We start from the raw sequence: 18,429 nt of genomic DNA, 5'->3' as shown, positions 1-18,429 counted from the left end.
CAGTGCGTCGACAGATCTACCAATAATAATACGACTAGAAGCTTCCTCCAATCCATGGGGAACGAAGATGCGCCAGAGGGAGATAGAAGGAAGCTGTAAATTGTCAACATGTCTTTTTTGAAAGCCTCTATCTTGCTGCAGTGTCGCTGACGGACCTGGGAATTATGGGGTGCATCAGGATACGTTTGGGAACCAGTTGCTTGGTAAGGGAATGTGACTGAGATCAAGAGACACTTTGCTATCCACGTGACTTCTCAGGTTGAGAGTAGTGGGACAGTGAAGAATTGAGTCATTGTTTCTTGTTTTATTTCTCGGACTTTGACTTGCCTGAGGATTTTTGAAAGTAAGGAACATCTTTCGTGGGAATGGCCTCAATAACGAGTAATGCACCCTCAACTTCAACCAGGAACTAGAATTGCTTTCCATTGGTACTCGACAACACGGTCCGGTATTGCTTTTGGGGTTCATCGGACACAGTCTTCTAAAGATATGGAGTCGTGGGACAACACTAGACACCAAAGATATACCTCATTGGGCTCTTTCACAGACATCTATTTGTGACAGTCCCTACTAGACTTAAGCTCTATGGTTTTGGTTGGAGACAAGTCCCTCTTCATGCTAAAAGAAATGAAGGTAAAGGTTTGTCAAAGAAGACGAAAAAATGTTTGGAGCGAGCTCTGGATGCATGTCTGAAGGCGCAGAAATAAAAGAACTGACATCAGTGCACAGGGGTGGCTTATTTAAGGCTCTGAAGTCACTTCCTGGCGGGAAGAAGCCGTGCTGGGGCTGCACAATGCCATCTGCTGGCGCACAGGAGCAATACTATGAAAAATCCCAGGAACCAGCCTGGTACCTTGGGTAATAACAAGGAGAGGAATGTGCGGTTAGAAGTAGCCATCGAAAAAGGTCTGGGCCTAAGAGACACAAAAGGTGCCACCAAAAAGTATTACTTGTTATTATCATTCTTTTCCAAAGGTTAAGGACTGACACCTGACTTACTTGAGCTCAGCAAAATGGCTAGTTAGCCGTCTGAGGGCTAAACAAAACCTATAAAATTGATAAAATACTTTATAAAAAAAGTTTCAACCTGATTCGATGTGGAAACAACAGGGACTGATTTTTCTCTGCTATTAAGCTTTAGCTGAGATATTTGATATTATTGGCAATGTTGTGTCATCAATACACAAACACACAGATTGCTAAAAAGCAGAAACAACCTCTTTGATACACTGAGAAATAAAAAAGGATAACCTACGTTGTTGAACTGTAGCAACAGCTGCAATCCTGCATGGGGGCCCATGCGTCCCAGGATCCGAGGCTATGCTTGTGCCAGCATCATTATCACTGTCCGAAGCCATAGCAAAAGGCAATGCTTCGAAGTTGGCACTGATCTCTTCTGCTAGGTCAATACACAAATCAGCAGCGTTTCTGTGCAGCTGGCCTTCTGCATAGGCAAACTGGCGAGATCCAAAGTTGGCACGGATTTTAGTATTCTAAAAACAAAATGGAACAACATACTTTAGAATAAGGATTAGAACAGACTTTTGATTTTCTCTGAGACATTTCTTATATTCCACTCTTACATAATTTGCACTTTTTTTGATTACCATAGAGTACACTAATAATGCAATGACAATCATCATCTGAATCATAGCAGGCTGTGCATTAGTTTATGCTGAAGTGTGTACACTAGACAGATACAGCCAGAGTTTTGAAAAAGGAATGTGATGCATTTTGTAACATCATTGAGTTGCTAAACAGTGTAACAGTGAGTGGGACATATTATACTCAAAATGTGTTCAATGCTGAAACACAGAGATATGTTACTTCCCAAGAAGGTTCTCTTAAGGCACCCTTGAAATGTTTCATATACGAGACTGTTCATATACGAGACTGAAGGCCGATTTAAAAAAGGGGTATCAACTATGACCATAGAGACATCACAATACCTAGAGAATAAACTAATTTGAAAACTACACCAAATACATAGTGTAGGCTAAGAGCTTTATAACCAGAGTATAGCTGCCTCAAAGAGAATGTAATAATGAGAACAGGAAAAATGAGAATTCCTTTTTTTTTTAATGCTGATTTATATAGCACGACTCGAACCGAAGGTATTGGAGCGCTTTACATGAGCACATGTTACGTTACACAAGGACACATTCAGGCATGGGCAGATTAAATGATTTGCCCAGAATCACAGGAAGTGGACGCGACCCCGATGCTCAAACCTTGGTTTCCAGCACCAAAGTCGGTAGTCTAGAGGACGGACCACATTCTCTCCCCTTTCTCTTGGCCCTTGATGTCTCCCTCACCCCTGGAATGGAATCACATCTAACACAGAAAGGACTGGAAAAAGGGCCTCAAACAAAGGCCTGTGCCACACCTGCTTCTCAAACCAGGCCCCACACACTACCCCAGCCTAGATGTGTTTTTGCAACACAACCTGTTGGAACTCTGCAGAACCTATGGAGGGGGAATGCTGGCGCTATGTTGTGAGTAGGGATGAGCAAGGGCTGACAGTATCAGAATAGCCATGAACCCATAACCTGTTGGGAAGGAGACACAGGGTTTGTGGTGCAGCTCCATGTGCTTTATAAGCACAACACTTACGCGCCCCAACAAAGGAGACTGTCACTGACCCCGATTTGGCCACAGTGTCTCCCGTCAAGGAAGGTCTGTGGTGGCCTGGGAACTCAAGAGCAACCTACTAGTAATGATCATTACAACATGTATTCCCTACAGTTTGTGGACAATGCAACTGTCCCTGAAACCTCAGGCACCAGCTAGGAATGACAGCTAAGTTATTCCCAGAAACAACCTCGGTTATGGTTGAAGGTGCTGTCCCTTCCAAGACCATTTTGACTTTGCATGAATTATGGTTAAAGGTATATTGGAACAAGGGGCACTGAGAACTCCCTCGGTTTGGTAATTGCTGATGCATAATATTACTGAAAAACTTTAAAAATCATTACATATATAAGCAATTTATCAGATGTTTTCAAAATTATATTTGCAACGCCACTTGTATTTGGAAACGCCATATTAGCTACTTACAGTAACAGGTCTATTGCAGCTTCCCGTTTATCACCTATTTAATTTAGACTTATACCCCCAGACATCATCATGGAAAAACAGACATTTCTTGAGAAGGGTGCAGAGAAACCCAAAGGTCCTTCGTGGTAACAACAAGAGAGGGAGTTTCCAGAAAACGTTGTTCTTCCTACACTCCTGAGGCGGACCATGGTGGATGCCCAGCCTAGTTCGCGCCATTTGGAAATGTAGAGCAGGGACTGTAATACGCTCTTCATGATATGGCCACAGGAGCCATGTCATGCCGTTGTACCGTCCGGGGGTCGATTCTAGAGCTATATAAATAAATAAAAATAAATAAATAAAATATACAGGAGCAGTCATATGCACATGCGGACAAGTGCAAATAGGGGCCAGAAGCTGCATATGTAAATAAGCGCTCACCCAGGAGGATCATGACTCTGAACAACAGTTGATTGTTGTTACCCAACTCAGTCGACAGCGCCACCAGACGTGACTTAAAGACATTGCCCTGTTAGGGGACCGCGCACCATGTATGTATGTATGTATTTGGCATTTGTTAGGCACGTGCATCACCCGTAGGTCTCGCAGCGCCAGCAGATATTCAAAGACCCAAGAGGGTGTCTCATCAGAGATGGAAAAGCCATGTTTTAAGAGTTTTGCGGAACCTCTTGTGATCCTGTTCCATTCGAAGAGATAGGGGTAGGGAGTTCCATGTTTCAGGGCCTATTTTGGAGAAGGCTCTGCCTCCGTTCCTAACTGTGCACTTTAGGTACTGCGAGGAGTTGTTTACTGGTCGAGCGTAGAAGTCTAGTTGGCTGGTATTTTATTAGTTCTTTGGTTAAATATTTTGGCCCTTTGCCATTCAGGGTCTTGTGGACCAAGCAGCATATTTTGAAATCGAGCCTCTTTTTTTATGGGGAGCCAGTGGAGTGTCCTCAGGCTAGGTGCAGAAAGAGTGCGGGTAGGGAGGTTTAGGGCCAGTCTGGCCGCGGTGTTTTGCAGGATCTGAAGTTTTGACAACTGCTCCTCATTGATAGAGGCCAGCAGTGCATTTCCGTAATCTAAACAGCTAATGATTAGTCCCTGTACCAGGGGCATACGAGAGGATAGGGGAATCCACTTAAAGATTTTTCTCAGGGTTCGCATTAGGACGGAGCTGGTGCGCGCCACGTTGTTTATGTGGTCCGCCATGGAGAGTTTCTCATCTATTATTAAGCCTAGATTACGCACTAAGGATTTGGGTGGAGGGCATGGTCCCAGGGATGGCGGCCACCAATCATCTGTCCATATTTTCTGAGCATTGCCAAACAACAGGATTTCAGTTTTGTTTGCGTTGAGTAATAATTGATTTCTCGACATACATTCTTTAATGGACAACGTGCATTGTTTGAATCTGAATTTTGTGTCGTTGGAGTCTGGTCAGGGTGACCAATAACTGCATGTCATCGGCGAATGCCTCTGTGTTGAACCCATGAGCTCGGATTATTGTTGCCAGTGGGGACATATATAGATCGAAGAGTGGGGCTCAATAGGGATCCCGGGGGGAATCCCATGTCTATTTCCTGGATTTTGGAGAAAAAGGCGTCTATTTTAACCTTGGAGGACCGGTCTGTCAGGTAGCTCTTGATCCAACTTAATGCTGAGCCCTCAACACCAAACTCCAATAGGCGATCCAAAAGGACGTCATGAGAGATGGTGTCAAAGGCTGCTGTTAAATCAAGCAGGATCAGGATAGCAGAGAGAGCCTGATATTATAGACTATCTCAAGCAGGGCAGTTTCGGTGCTATGGAATGCCCGGAAACTCAACTGCGATGGGTCCAGCAAATTGTTGTTTTCCAGATCATTATACAGCTGGCCATTGATCAGTGATTTCATGACCTTGCCAAATAAGGGGAGGGAAATTGGTCGATAATTGGTCAGCAGTTTAGGGTCGGCTGTTTTTTTCAGGATTGGTCCGATTATGACCTCCTTCCAGTGTGTGGGAACAATGGATTGTGCTAGTGAGAGGTTGAAAATGTTCGTTAGGTTTGGGACGAGTGCTGGTGCGATTTTAGATAATATCTGAGAGGATGCCGGGTTAGCTGGAGATCCGGATTTGATTTTGTTTGGGGTGAGGGCTACTTCTTCCTCTGCAAAGGTGCAAAATTCTTTGAGGGAGGGGGTGGCTTTATCACACTCCTGTTTAGATGGAGTGTCTATGGGGAATTCACTGGTAGAGCAGGAAGCCTGTGTACTTGATTTGCATCCTTCCACATCTTCGAGCTGCGCTCTCTCCAGCAGCAGAGGTCCAGCTGACAGACCCCCCTCATGGAAAACCCTGCGCAAAGGTCCTTTCTTTCTATGTCTGTCCACATGTGCCAGGTGAAATCTATTTTTGACACTTGTGTTATAATGAATGGGATAGAAACAGTTTGCACCGTCTCCATCACAGAAAACAAGAACGAAACCGATTGCGAAACCATAAATAACACTTGCATGCTCATACATCATTTCAAAGAGTTACAGATAATATATAAATGAAGGTGTGCCAGTTCGTAAAGAACACCTTAAAAATAAACAATACAGATTTCCTGTTTCCTGTTCATTAAAAAAAATATGGTTACACTAACTGCCTCGAACACCTCAGTAACATTTGAAAAGTATGACATCTGTTTTCTCCACTTATTTTGTGTAAACAGCAGAAATGTGGTGGAATCAGGGTATCATTTTTGCAGCGGTGTAAGTATCGTTTGCTACATTTCCTCATACAAAAGCAGCAAAAATAGTGCACGTGGATTAGGACTGTGTTGTATCGACCTGTGTCAAGCATCAGATCAATGGCTGCTAATGTCAGTTATTTTATTCCATAGGTGTTTGGGAAGTCGTCTGCTAACTTGATTTATTTTTAAGACTCAAGGCCATCATCAATCATGACACTTGGTAAACAAATGACACGTGCCTTCTTTTGTATGTGTACCACTGGCCACATTCCTCCTGCCACATCTTCCAGATAGGGCCCTAGGCGCTGCCCACAGTAGGTGAAATAGACTCTGCCTTTGGACGGCTGGCCTGGAGGCGGGGGTGTACCCTCCGTTCTTTCCCAACCGATTCCAGCCACATCCCCTAAAACAAAAAAAAGGACATTTCATTTTTAATTATGCTCTTTTTCGAAGATGGCCCATTTTGAAAATCTGTCGACAATATATTTGTTTCACTTTGGAAAACACATAAACAAAGGTTTGGTATAGAAATCGCAAAGAGCATAAATGAGCACACAAAAACCCTTTAAAAACAATATATATGGGCTAAAGTACACCCAGTGGTACATTATAAGGATATTGCAAGTCAACAAGGAGTTCCATGACGATATAAAGGACTGATGCCAAAGGTTATGGAACTCCGGGGTGACTTGCGGTATTCTTATCATATAAATATTAAAGTGCCACTTACTTACAATACATAGTATTTATTACCTTCAAACCACTGAAAACAATGATGCGTAATTCTTTCACAAGAAAGAGAGAGCAAGTTTGCAAATATGAAAAATAAAAATAGAATCTCTAGTGTAAAATTAAACACATCGGAAAAGTTGTTTGATATTTGTTGCCCAAAAAATTAGACTCTGTTTAAAACAAGTCCGTTCTCAATAATAAAAAAAAAGAAAGATGTAGCTCAATGTGTAGAAACAAGCAGAAAAATTCTAACTTTTTAAATTTACGTCTGCTTTTTGCCATTGAAAAACAACAGAAGATGTTGGACGGGTGGGGGTTTTGGGGAGTGAAGCTAGCTGGCTTCTAATTATTACTGGCAGCTTGAAATGATCATTAACGTATATTTCCTAATGGTACTGCTAATTATTCTGATACAAGCATGGGAATCTATGAAAGATACAATACAATGGAAGAAAAGAGCAAGTTACTTACCACTGGTAACTATCTTTCTGAGCGATACCCTAACCGCAGATTTTTCACCCTGTGAATATCTACAGGTGTCAGACTGCATCTGGACGACTTTTACAGCATAGCCCCCATGGACTGTTAGGTGGCATCCTGCGGCCTTGTTCCGCCCCAAAAGGTAGGGTTAGAGCAGCAAATAAGCACTACCCCTTCTCACGGACATTGTATACGTTGCGGAACACTGAAAATAAGTTGCTTATGTCCCATTCCCGCTCTCTGGGCCAGTTGCGACAGAACATGTCCTCTACATGGTAATAGACTTGCACCCCTGCCCTGAGTGTCCAACTATACTGATGTCTGAAATAAGTGTTTTTTGAAAGTATAAGTTTAATGCAATCAATATATACATAACAGTTTTAACTGTCAAAAATTCCAGAAATGCAAAATGATTAGTTTATTCCATTGAAAAGACTTTTACTCTTTTGTGTCTGATCGTACACCAAAAAACAAATTCCATACTCCATACCAATGCCTTTCAGGCATCACAGTGCCTTTCTTCAGGGAAAAGGAGATACAAATGAATAATGTAACATTAATCAAAGAAACCCCAAAACAGCCTTAACAGTTGTTTTGCAACTGTCTTATTTAAAGCACAAAGCTATGTGTTTAAAACTCTCACCTTAAATCAAAACAGTTATAGCAACAGATAACCTTTTCTACCAACCAAAACAAATGGAAAGGAAAAATATGTTTTGTTATGAACTACTGAAACCCCACACAATCTGGATTAAATGTAGTTGTGGTGTAGGGTTTTAATGATTTTAGTACATATTGGGTCAGATTTGAGTTGGTGTTAGATGCATTTGGTGACACGTGTACACTCATATAAGTGGTTTGTAACACTTCTTTCTCCTTTCTTTGGCTGTAATAGAAGGCTATCTGTTGCCATCACTGTTTTGATTTATAGAAAGAGATTTAAACACATTGCTGAGTACATTGAAGAAAAAGTTACTTATGATCAGTAACGCATAATCTGGTAGAGACAGGATCTAGCCGCAGATTCCTTACTTTAGAATCTACCGCAGACACAAGACTGAATACGGAAATCTTTTAAAAGCATGTACGCGCATCGGGAGAGGGCATTGCACCACTCTACATAGATGTAATCACGTGATGTAACGCTGCTGGAGTACATATAATCCCCTCGCCGATGCGCTGACGTCAATTTCTTCCATGACTATTTTCTCTCGCTCAAAGCATGACACCACATATAGAAACTGCCTATTGAAAACATGTGCTAAAAAGAGACATCTTTGTGTAAAAAAACAAACAAACACACAATTAGAATTCAGTATGTGGCTTTCATAACGAAAACATTGAGACGAAAGAGGACTCAGTCTCAAAGGAACACTGAATTCTTAGTCCAGTAGGTGAAGTCTTAGAATTAAATTATAGATACCAAAGAGGACGCAGTTTAGAGAGAGGGGAGAATGGGAGGGGTGAAAGGAAATTGGAAGAACTTTGCTGCTAGATCTTGTCTCTACCAGATAATACATTACAAAAGGTAAGTAACTTGCTCATCTAATCGAGACATCTAGCTGCAGATTCCTTACTTTAGACTCAAATGCCAAAGCATACCATCCCCAGAGGAGGGTCTGCGAACTGAGACCACTAAAAGCATTTAACTAGAACAAAACCAGTGAGAACCAACGAAAAAGACTGGACCACAGTAAGAAAGTTCATAAAGACATAGAAGGCATGAGAAGATATTCATGATAGTAGGACAATTTGCTAATTGACTCTATAAAATACAGCTATTGTCGCGCATATCAAGACTCGAACAGCATGTTGGGATACTTGTGAGATACGGAACAGCAGGTGATGCCAAGTATGAAAACCTTTGTGCAATATAGAGTTCTATCTGAGCCAGACCCGCTCAGTATTAGCGAGAGAGGTCCACCGCCTGTGGGAAAGAAGAACAAATGCTCTATAAAGAAAAAGTTGGAGACAACATACATAACGTGTATTCGTAAAGCGCATGTTCACGGAAAGGGTATCTTGGTGCTGAATAACAGATGTTTATTTAATGACACCCAACTGAAAGGTACTCAGGTTATCGACCTCAGAATGATGAAAGGCTGAGTCGCAGAGATATGACCCTGTGACCATACGATTAAACACAGGCCTCTACAGTGGAAGCACAGTCCATTAAGCCACCAGACCTGATAATAGCAAGTAGTGGCATATAAGCAGTTATATCCCTAGAAAGATACACCAAAGACTACTAGGATATGTCCAAGAAATACAATGACTTAGGAGTAAAATAAAAAAAACTGCCATGTATAGACAAGAGAAAACTATAATAGGTAGGGATAAAGTAAAGCTGAATAATTAGTCAGAAAATTCTGACATAATATTATGGAAACCATAGTGGCCATCATATGTAAATGTAAATGTAAATGTGTTTCGATTTATATAGCGCAACACTTTAACCCAGGGGTCTCAAGGCGCTTGCTTAGGGAACCCGTCCTGGTATTCCCCTGTGAGATAACCCGGCCGGGTATCCACAAGGTGAAAGCCAGGCATCCCGCCGCGAGGGGCCGTAGTGGAGATTAAGCAAGCTATTGCCCAGAGTCGCAGAGTGTGACCCCGTGAGTCGAGTAGGCACCGGAGCGAGAATTGTTGACTCTGTGGAATTTTGAGCCCGAGACCCGCCGAGGCGGGGAATCGAACCCTGGTCCACGGCCGATCTCAGCTTCCGGGTCTGCCGCCTCTAACCACTGAGCCACGCTTCTCCACATCATACCACATAAGAAAGCAACAGACATCCAAAATGTCAGCAAAATGCAAACTGCATGAGACTGCATCAGCACGCAATAGAGCATAAAGTTAAAAAATATATAAAGTATGACAAAGAAACCTTGAAACTTCTCGAAACCCAAAGTTAGTACGTGATCTTACAATATGAACAGAAACTCATCTACAGATGTTCTAGAAAAAATCCCTCATACTCAAACTGGAAAATTTTAAAAGGACTCCATAATAAAAGAATCTGAGTGAGCTATAAAACAAATATCCACATGTGTATGTCATCCAGGAACCACATTTCACAAAGTGCAAACCTAACTACAAATGATGAAAAGAGTTGTCTCCTAGAAGTGCAACGATCCAGTAGGAAAAGAAAAAAAGACATCTACAAAAAGTAGAAGCTATGAGGCAACAACTAGTCCCATCATGGCCACGTGTTGGAATACCTTCAGAAAGAAGAAAATGTACAGCATTAGGGGGAAATAAACTTGAGAAAGAGGACATTTTTAGCAATAACGCAAAGCGTTGGAACAACCCCAACTAATAAGTACCCTTCATAATGGAAGGAATAGAGTCGACGGATACCAAAAATAGCATGACAATCCCAGGAAAAGAAACTATCATGATCAAGGAACACGTACAAACCAACTGTGTCTACAGGAGGGGTAAAAGAGCCTATCAAATAAAAATGGCTATAAGAGAGAACCTGAAGAGCAAAACAAAAGTGTTTAAGGCCCACAAGATGATAATCTTGTGGCCAACAATGATCATATATACTGAGACTCCCATGGAGGTACAAGCATCAAAAGTACCAAACCAGGGGGTACCGAATGTATGATATCGTAGGTCAGAGAAATAATCGGACACAGTGGTAGTAACTCTGCACCCCCAAATGAGGATCCAATAGTGCAAAAGCTGAGGATCCCAACTCAGCATATACGTATTTTGAAATGCTCACATAGCATACAAAACATACTCCACATAGAGTAGGGAATGTACCATTAAGGTATTAACTCTTGAGCTTGAGCTCTTCTACGGAGTAAAGAAAACTGCAAGATCTGTCAGGTATCAATCAAAAAACAAACACAAATAAACAGACAAAAAACTGTAATCGGCAGAGTGGAAGAAGAAATTAATTACTTCTGCGCCAAGAAGTAAATAGTAATTCAGAAAATCATGTATTATGGAACATACCTAAAGAATGCAACTGTACTGAAAAGAATTCTATATGTCAGGACCGGAGGCTTCCGAATATGCTTTTCCTTCTTCGCTGTTTATTACAATCAAAACTCATAGCAGCCCAGAAAAGCACTCAAATCAAATGTTTATATATCCCGAACAGTAGGGACAGAAACATTACATAAGGAAAAAATACATCAGAACTACAAACCCCAACAGACTATGAGAACATAATATTAGTCCTTTCACAGTGTCCATAATCAGAAGAAAGGGCGTCCATCTTGTGTCACCTCCCTCTTTCTTGTGCCTTTTGCTCATTCCTCTCACGTAATTTAGTTATTGTGGGTTTTGGATTGCAATTGTGCTTGGTTTTTGTATATTTCTCGTGTAGATATTTATTGGGGAACTCTGTGGTGACCTTTGCTTGGCTGCGTGTTGCCTTTTTCCTTTGTAACAGACCCCGTTGATCGCGGGGCGCTTTCGTCCCTTACGCGATGTCCCTGTCATTGTTGCGGCGCATTCCTGGCCGCTAGAGGGAGCCGTCGCGTCTCGTTCTCCTCGGCGCTGCTTCCTCTCACTGACCTCCGGGAGCTGTGCTGAGGATTAACAGCCGTGCCTGAGCCTCGCCCGCCGCCTCACCAAGACGCCCGTGCAGGGCTGAATTCCCACACCTTTAAGAATGCCCCGAGGGGGTCTGTATTTGCGGTAATTACTAATACCGCGGCGACGCCTTCGGGCGAAGTGTTGTGCACCAAAGCGGTTTTCACCGCGTGTTTTCATCATCGGACCGAAGTGGCAGAGTAAAGCGGTTTTCACCGCGTGTGTGCTGGCAAGTGTATAAAACACGTTTGCTCAGTTTCTATTAAGCATGCAGGGAGGCGGCCCAGGCCCGGTCCATTAGGGAGGGTCCGCGCGCTGAGAGGCTGGTGCTGCCTCAATCATCCCTGGTTCAACCAGCACCAATATCATTGCTTGCCGAAGGCTAGTCCATAACCTGGTACTGTGTTTGCCAGTGTAGCCCTCAGTTTAACTTGTAGTTCACAGCCAATAGGGTCCCCAGTCATGGCGGAGGGCTACTATGAGGAAGAGGAGGAGACTCATCAGTATTTAGATGACGATGAGTTTTACAACGCGGTGGACAGTTCTATTTACCGCTGTGTACAGGAGATAGTGGGTCCCATGGAGGACAGACTGTCCACCAATATCGTTGAGGACCGTGCGAAGCTCGCGCAGGCGCAATTAGGGCCTTCTGGGGTAAGCCCAGCACCATTGGAAGGGGACCCACCCGCCCCTAAGAGAGTTTGTAGGGACGGGGGCTCAGGGGGGTGCAGGGTGTAGACAGGGATGCCTTTGAGCGCCTACATGACGCTTTTCTGGCTAAGGCAACCAATCCTACCCCTGCGCCACTCCCGGCCCCGGGACCTTCGGTGCCGGCAGGGACAGCACCTCCTCCCCGGGAGGTATCTCCCCGGCAGACACGGATGACGACGAGGAGTCCGTGCGTTCTTGGCGCCAGTCCAGCTCCGCGGCCGAGTTACCACAGGATATTTCAGGCATGCTGGACCAGGATGAAATAATACATCCGCAGTCAGCTGCTTGGGCGCCTGGGGACAAGGTAGCCAAGTTTGTGGCGGGACGCCTCCGCAAGCCCTTGGAGAAGGAAGCAAGAAGTTGTCTGCGAGGGGAGTGCCCACGTCCCACTCTGGAAGGGAAAGTCGCCTTGACACCGGAGTTAGAAGGGAAAATGGTTACCTTCATGGCAAAGTTCGTGAAAGATCCCCGTAAGGGCATCGACCGCTCCTGGCGTTCATGTCAGGACAAGTTGCTAGATGCGATAGGACCCATCACCAAGATCCTGGATATGGCAGAGGAGGCGAAAGTATCGGGCTCTGCCATATCCCCAGACGTTCTGTCGAATTGGGCACAGAGGGCTATCATTTTTTTGGGGAACGCCAACTGCGTCCTCTAGATGGAGCGTCGCCGCTCACTGTTGATAAAGTTGGACCCCAAGTTAGGAGACTTGGCCTCTTCGGAGGTGGCGCAAGGAGGTCTGTTTGGAGACCCTTTCATTAAGGAGCTAGGGAAATTCGTGTCAACTTTCACCTCCCTGAAAAAGGCCCAGTCCAGTATAAAGAGGGTGTTCCAACAGCGTTTTTCCCGAGGGGCCGGTCGCGGTAGGGGCCACGCGACCGGCCTTGGTGGTCAAAATGTACCCAATAAAGGGCAAGGCTCCGGCAGAGGCCAATACAACACCTCGGCCAACTACACCAATTTTTACCCGACCAGAGGCCAGCGCTTCAGAGGGCGAGGCGGCTTCAGGAACAACACCGGCAACAGTGGTGCCAATGGTAAGTGTAATTTCTGCAGATCAGGTGCGGATTGGAGGCCGGCTAGCAGCCTTTCCAGGGGCATGGGCGGCAATTAGAGCGGACGCTTGGGTCCTTCAGACCGTGCGCGGTTTCCGTATAGAATTCTACGATCGTCCATGCCACTTACAGGCTCCACGCCCTATAAGTTTTTCCCTGGCCGATGCTCGGTTGATCGACGAAGAGGTGTCGGCGCTGCTGCGCAAGGGAGCCATTAGTCGGTTAATTCGACATCCCTACGGGTTCCTCCGCAATATCTTCCTGGTGGAAAAGACCGATGGGGGCAAGCAGCCCATGATCAATCTCAGAGAGTTCAACGGTTGGTTAGTCTACCATCATTTCAAGATGGAGGGAATCCAACTTCTTTGGGATGTGCTGCTCCCGAACGACAGGATGGTCCGGCTGGACCTCAAGGACGCGTACCTAGTGGTACCCATCCATCCTCTCCACCGTCGTTTTCTTCAGTTTCTTTGGAGGGATCAGGTTTTCGAATTTACGGCACTTCCATTCGGGCTTTCATCAGCCCCTTGGTGTTTCACCAAGCTGTTGCATCCGGCAGGGGAGGTCCTGCGGGGCCAGGGCATTCAGATGATTGTCTATCTGGACAACATCCTTTTGATGGCTCAGTGCCCCAAGAAGTTGACCCTCCAGCTTCATCAAACGATCTCCTTGTTTCAGGGGCTGGGCTTCATCATCAACAAAGACAAATCGGTATTCACCCCGTCTCAACAAGCGATATTCCTTGGGTTCGTTGTGGACTCTTTGCAAGCCTCTCCAAGTCTTCCGTCCCGGAAGATAGCCAAAATTCGGCATGTTCTGAGGCAAACGATTTCCAAATCGCACACCTCCCTGTGCCAGATTGCCAGAGTGGAAGGACTCCTATCCTCCTCCATTCAGGCAATTTTTCCGGAGCCCCTCCATTATCGGGCCCTTCAGCGCCTCAAAGCGTACCAACTCAGGAGAGGTATTTCGTACGACCAACTGGTTCCCCTCTCGGAAGAGGTGAAAGGGGAAATGTCCTGGTGGCTCTCCCATATGGAAGCTTGAACGGCCGGGCGATTTTCGGGTCAACACCAGACTGATTGATAGAATCGGACGCCAGCAGGTCAGGCTGGGGCGCCCGCTGCGGGGATTTCACAGGCGGTGCTTGGTCATCAGAAGAACAGCAGCTCCACATCAACTGTTTGGAGCTCCTGACAGGGTCATTCGCAGTCCGCTGTTGGACCAGAGAATCAGCAAGATCGTGCAATCTCCTACGGATGGATAACGTCTCGGCGGTTCGATACGTCAACCACCTGGAAGGTCCCCTATCCCAAGCGCTAGCGGATCTGGCGAAGGATTTTTGGGACTATTGTCTGGCCCATCACGTGTCTGTGACAGCAGAATACCTACCGGGCCGGGCCAATCAAGTGGCGGATTGGCACTCGAGATACCTGCGGGACTCCAGTCTTTGGAAGCTGGACGTACAGGTGTTCCAATGGTTGAATGACCTGTGGGGCCCTTTCACGATAGATCTGTTTGCGTCCCGCTTGGATCACCAACTCCCGCGTTTTTTCAGCTGGAGGCCGGATCCTCTCCCGGAAGCCACGGACGCGTTTCTACAGGATTGGAGTCAAGAGCAAACCTAAGCATTTCCCCCCTTTTCGATGGTGGTGCGGGTGGCGGCCCAGCTCCGCCGCCAGAAGGCAGAGGTGACAGTGGTGACGCCCTTTTGGAGGTCGCAAGTTTGGTTTCCAGTTCTTCTGGAACTTTCTTGGGATTCTCCAATCCTACTCCCCCGGCTCCCGCGTCTTCTTCTCAATCCGGACGGGGAACCGCATCACCTCGTAGTGCAGGATTGTCTCCGCCTCATGGAATGGCGGCTTTCCGGCGACGTTGGTCGCTCCCAGGCCTTTCAGAGTCAGCTCAGAACCTTTTGTCAAAAGCCTGGGCGAGCAGTACCGCAAAGAGGTAACGGTCCGCTTGGACAAGGTGGGTACGTTGGTGTATTCAACGGGATCTGGATCCCCTGGTAGCAGGCGACGTTCCCATATTGAATTTCTTGGCGGGATTGGCGTCTGACGGCCTGGCGTATCGCACCATTAACGCAATGCGTTCCGCAATTTCGGCTGTGCATGAGCCAGTGAATGGTGTCCCGGTCGGGGAGCATCCTTTGGTGTGTAGGCTCCTAAGGGGCATCCGGCTTTCTTTGTCCCCGGAGCTGCGCTATTCAGTCCTGTGGGACGTCAACGTTGTTCTGAACCTTTTTCTTTCATGGAAACCCAACAAGTACCTCTCTTTGAAGGAGCTCTCTGCCAAGTTAGCCATGCTTTTGTGTTTGGTGTCTTGCTGTAGGGTCTCTGATGTGCGAGCCTTAGATGTTTCAGCGTGGGTTTTCTCCCCAGACGGGGTTACCTTTACTGTGGGACGCCGTACAAAGTCCGCGTCGAGAACAATCTCTTACCCAGCGTTTGCGGACGCTCCCAAGCTCTGCGTGGTTCAATGCCTAAAGACTAATGAGGATGTCACTACTGAACTTCGTCCTCCGGGCGAAAGGCAATTACTCATTGCTTTACGGAAGCTACACAAGGCAGTATCCTCCCCCACTATAGCCAGGTGGGTTCTACAGGAAGCTGGCATTGATACTAAAATGTTCGGTGCTCACTCGGCTAGAGGAGCCATGGCCTCGAAGGCTTTCTCCTTAGGAGCTCGTTTGGAGGACTTGATGCGGGCGGCAGATTGGTCCTCAGATTCCACCTTTAAAAGGTTTTATTTCAAACCGGAGGTGGATATTGCAAATTTAGTGGTAAGTAAGCTTTGAACTAGCATAATCTGAAGCCTCCGGTCCTGACATAGAATCGATATTTGCCTAGCTTAGTAATGGTAAGTTTCAATTCTATTAAGGACACGGAGGCGAGGATTATCCCTCCCGAACCTCTTTGGAGAGATCCCGCCTGTATGGCAGTAAGTAATCAGGTTTTGGGTTTCTTTGTGACTGCATTGTCATTGTTACTGCAATTTCACGGTGGAGTTTTACTTGTAGAGTGTAGGTTGGTCTTACGAAGCTTAAGCTGTTGTGTCTCTTCGCTAGGCAATGAAGGTTCGAAACAGGATCAATAAGACGTTGGCGTGACTCGCGCGAAGAAAGAGGAAGGTGACACAAGATGGACGCCCTTTCTTCTGATTATGGATACTGTGAAAGGACCAATATTATGTTCTCATTGTCTGTTGGGATTTGTAGTTCTGATGTTTTTTTTTCCTTATGTAATGTTTCTGTCCCAACTGTTCGGGATATATAAACATTTGATTTGAGTGCTTTTCTGGGCTGCAGTGAGTTTTGATTGTAATAAACAGCGAAGAAGGAAAAGCATAATCCTCGCCTCCGTGTCCTTAATAGAATTTAAACTTACCGTTACTAAGCTAGGCAAATTTCGATTCTGCAGAATCAATGCACTAAGAAAATCGTACCTGCCAGGAGGCAAGGGTCAGGTAAAAATATGCAAGCTTCGTTAAACAACTATAAACTCCTGCAGGAAGCAGAAATATCACACCCGTTGCAACTAGATGAATATATATTGCAACTCAGTCATTTATAAACACTTTTTTAAGGAAGTCTGAAAAAAAGAACGCAACCAGATCCTCCAGACATGTTAGGTGTCTTTATCACACCGTGCACCTCGCAATCGCTGCTGAATCCACATGTGCACCAAATAATAAATGTACACTATCAAACGGCTTATCTTTCAGGTTATTCTGTAGAGGAACCTCCTGAGGCTTGAGCCGGGAGTAGTGCGATTTTGCATATTTTAAATAGAAAGTGACAGAATTTCTTTGGTCTTTTAAAAACTTGCACTCACCTGCACCGAGCACTTCGCGCTTTCACGAGGCCTCTCACAGCTGAGATACAAGCTTCCATTGGCGAGGGTTTGTTTTGGTTTCCCTGCCGCCATTGCCCAGGACATAGGCCACGCCCACCCGGTCAGGCCACGCCCACCCCTACCTTCCCGCGCTATATAGAGAGCGCTGACTACAAGCGCTGCATCTTAAAAAACGGATCCTCCTGAGGCTTGAGCCGGGAGTAGTGCGATTTTGCATATTTTAAATAGAAAGTGACAGAATTTCTTTGGTCTTTTAAAAACTTGCACTCACCTGCACCGAGCACTTCGCGCTTTCACGAGGCCTCTCACAGCTGAGATACAAGCTTCCATTGGCGAGGGTTTGTTTTGGTTTCCCTGCCGCCATTGCCCAGGACATAGGCCACGCCCACCCGGTCAGGCCACGCCCACCCCTACCTTCCCGCGCTATATAGAGAGCGCTGACTACAAGCGCTGCATCTTAAAAAACGGAACCTCCTGAGGCTTGAGCCGGGAGTAGTGCGATTTTGCATATTTTAAATAGAAAGTGACAGAATTTCTTTGGTCTTTTAAAAACTTGCACTCACCTGCACCGAGCACTTCGCGCTTTCACGAGGCCTCTCACAGCTGAGATACAAGCTTCCATTGGCGAGGGTTTGTTTTGGTTTCCCTGCCGCCATTGCCCAGGACATAGGCCACGCCCACCCGGTCAGGCCACGCCCACCCCTACCTTCCCGCGCTATATAGAGAGCGCTGACTACAAGCGCTGCATCTTAAAAAACGGATCCTCCTGAGGCTTGAGCCGGGAGTAGTGCGATTTTGCATATTTTAAATAGAAAGTGACAGAATTTCTTTGGTCTTTTAAAAACTTGCACTCACCTGCACCGAGCACTTCGCGCTTTCACGAGGCCTCTCACAGCTGAGATACAAGCTTCCATTGGCGAGGGTTTGTTTTGGTTTCCCTGCCGCCATTGCCCAGGACATAGGCCACGCCCACCCGGTCAGGCCACGCCCACCCCTACCTTCCCGCGCTATATAGAGAGCGCTGACTACAAGCGCTGCATCTTAAAAAACGGAACCTCCTGAGGCTTGAGCCGGGAGTAGTGCGATTTTGCATATTTTAAATAGAAAGTGACAGAATTTCTTTGGTCTTTTAAAAACTTGCACTCACCTGCACCGAGCACTTCGCGCTTTCACGAGGCCTCTCACAGCTGAGATACAAGCTTCCATTGGCGAGGGTTTGTTTTGGTTTCCCTGCCGCCATTGCCCAGGACATAGGCCACGCCCACCCGGTCAGGCCACGCCCACAT

General features: G+C 45.9%; 1 protein-coding gene across 4 annotated transcripts in view; it reads right to left on the bottom strand.

Moving 5' to 3' along the window:
- Nucleotides 1–18,429, bottom strand: part of HECTD4 (HECT domain E3 ubiquitin protein ligase 4) — a 2,216,728-nt gene that overhangs the window by 1,020,104 nt on the left and 1,178,195 nt on the right. For all 4 annotated transcript variants that reach the window (XM_078667422.1, XM_078667425.1, XM_078667423.1 and 1 more), the window contains exons 49-50: nt 5,997–6,160; nt 1,256–1,493 (exon numbers count right to left, since the gene is read on the bottom strand). In XM_078667422.1, coding sequence (XP_078523548.1) covers nt 1,256–1,493; nt 5,997–6,160 — 402 coding nt within the window. The remainder of the gene's footprint in view (nt 1–1,255; nt 1,494–5,996; nt 6,161–18,429) is intronic.

Source organism: Lissotriton helveticus, chromosome 11 (genome assembly GCF_964261635.1).
Source record: "Lissotriton helveticus chromosome 11, aLisHel1.1, whole genome shotgun sequence".
NCBI lineage: Eukaryota > Metazoa > Chordata > Amphibia > Caudata > Salamandridae > Lissotriton > Lissotriton helveticus.
Note: the sequence above shows the minus strand (reverse complement) of the source record. Positions and strands in the feature narration are given on the sequence as shown.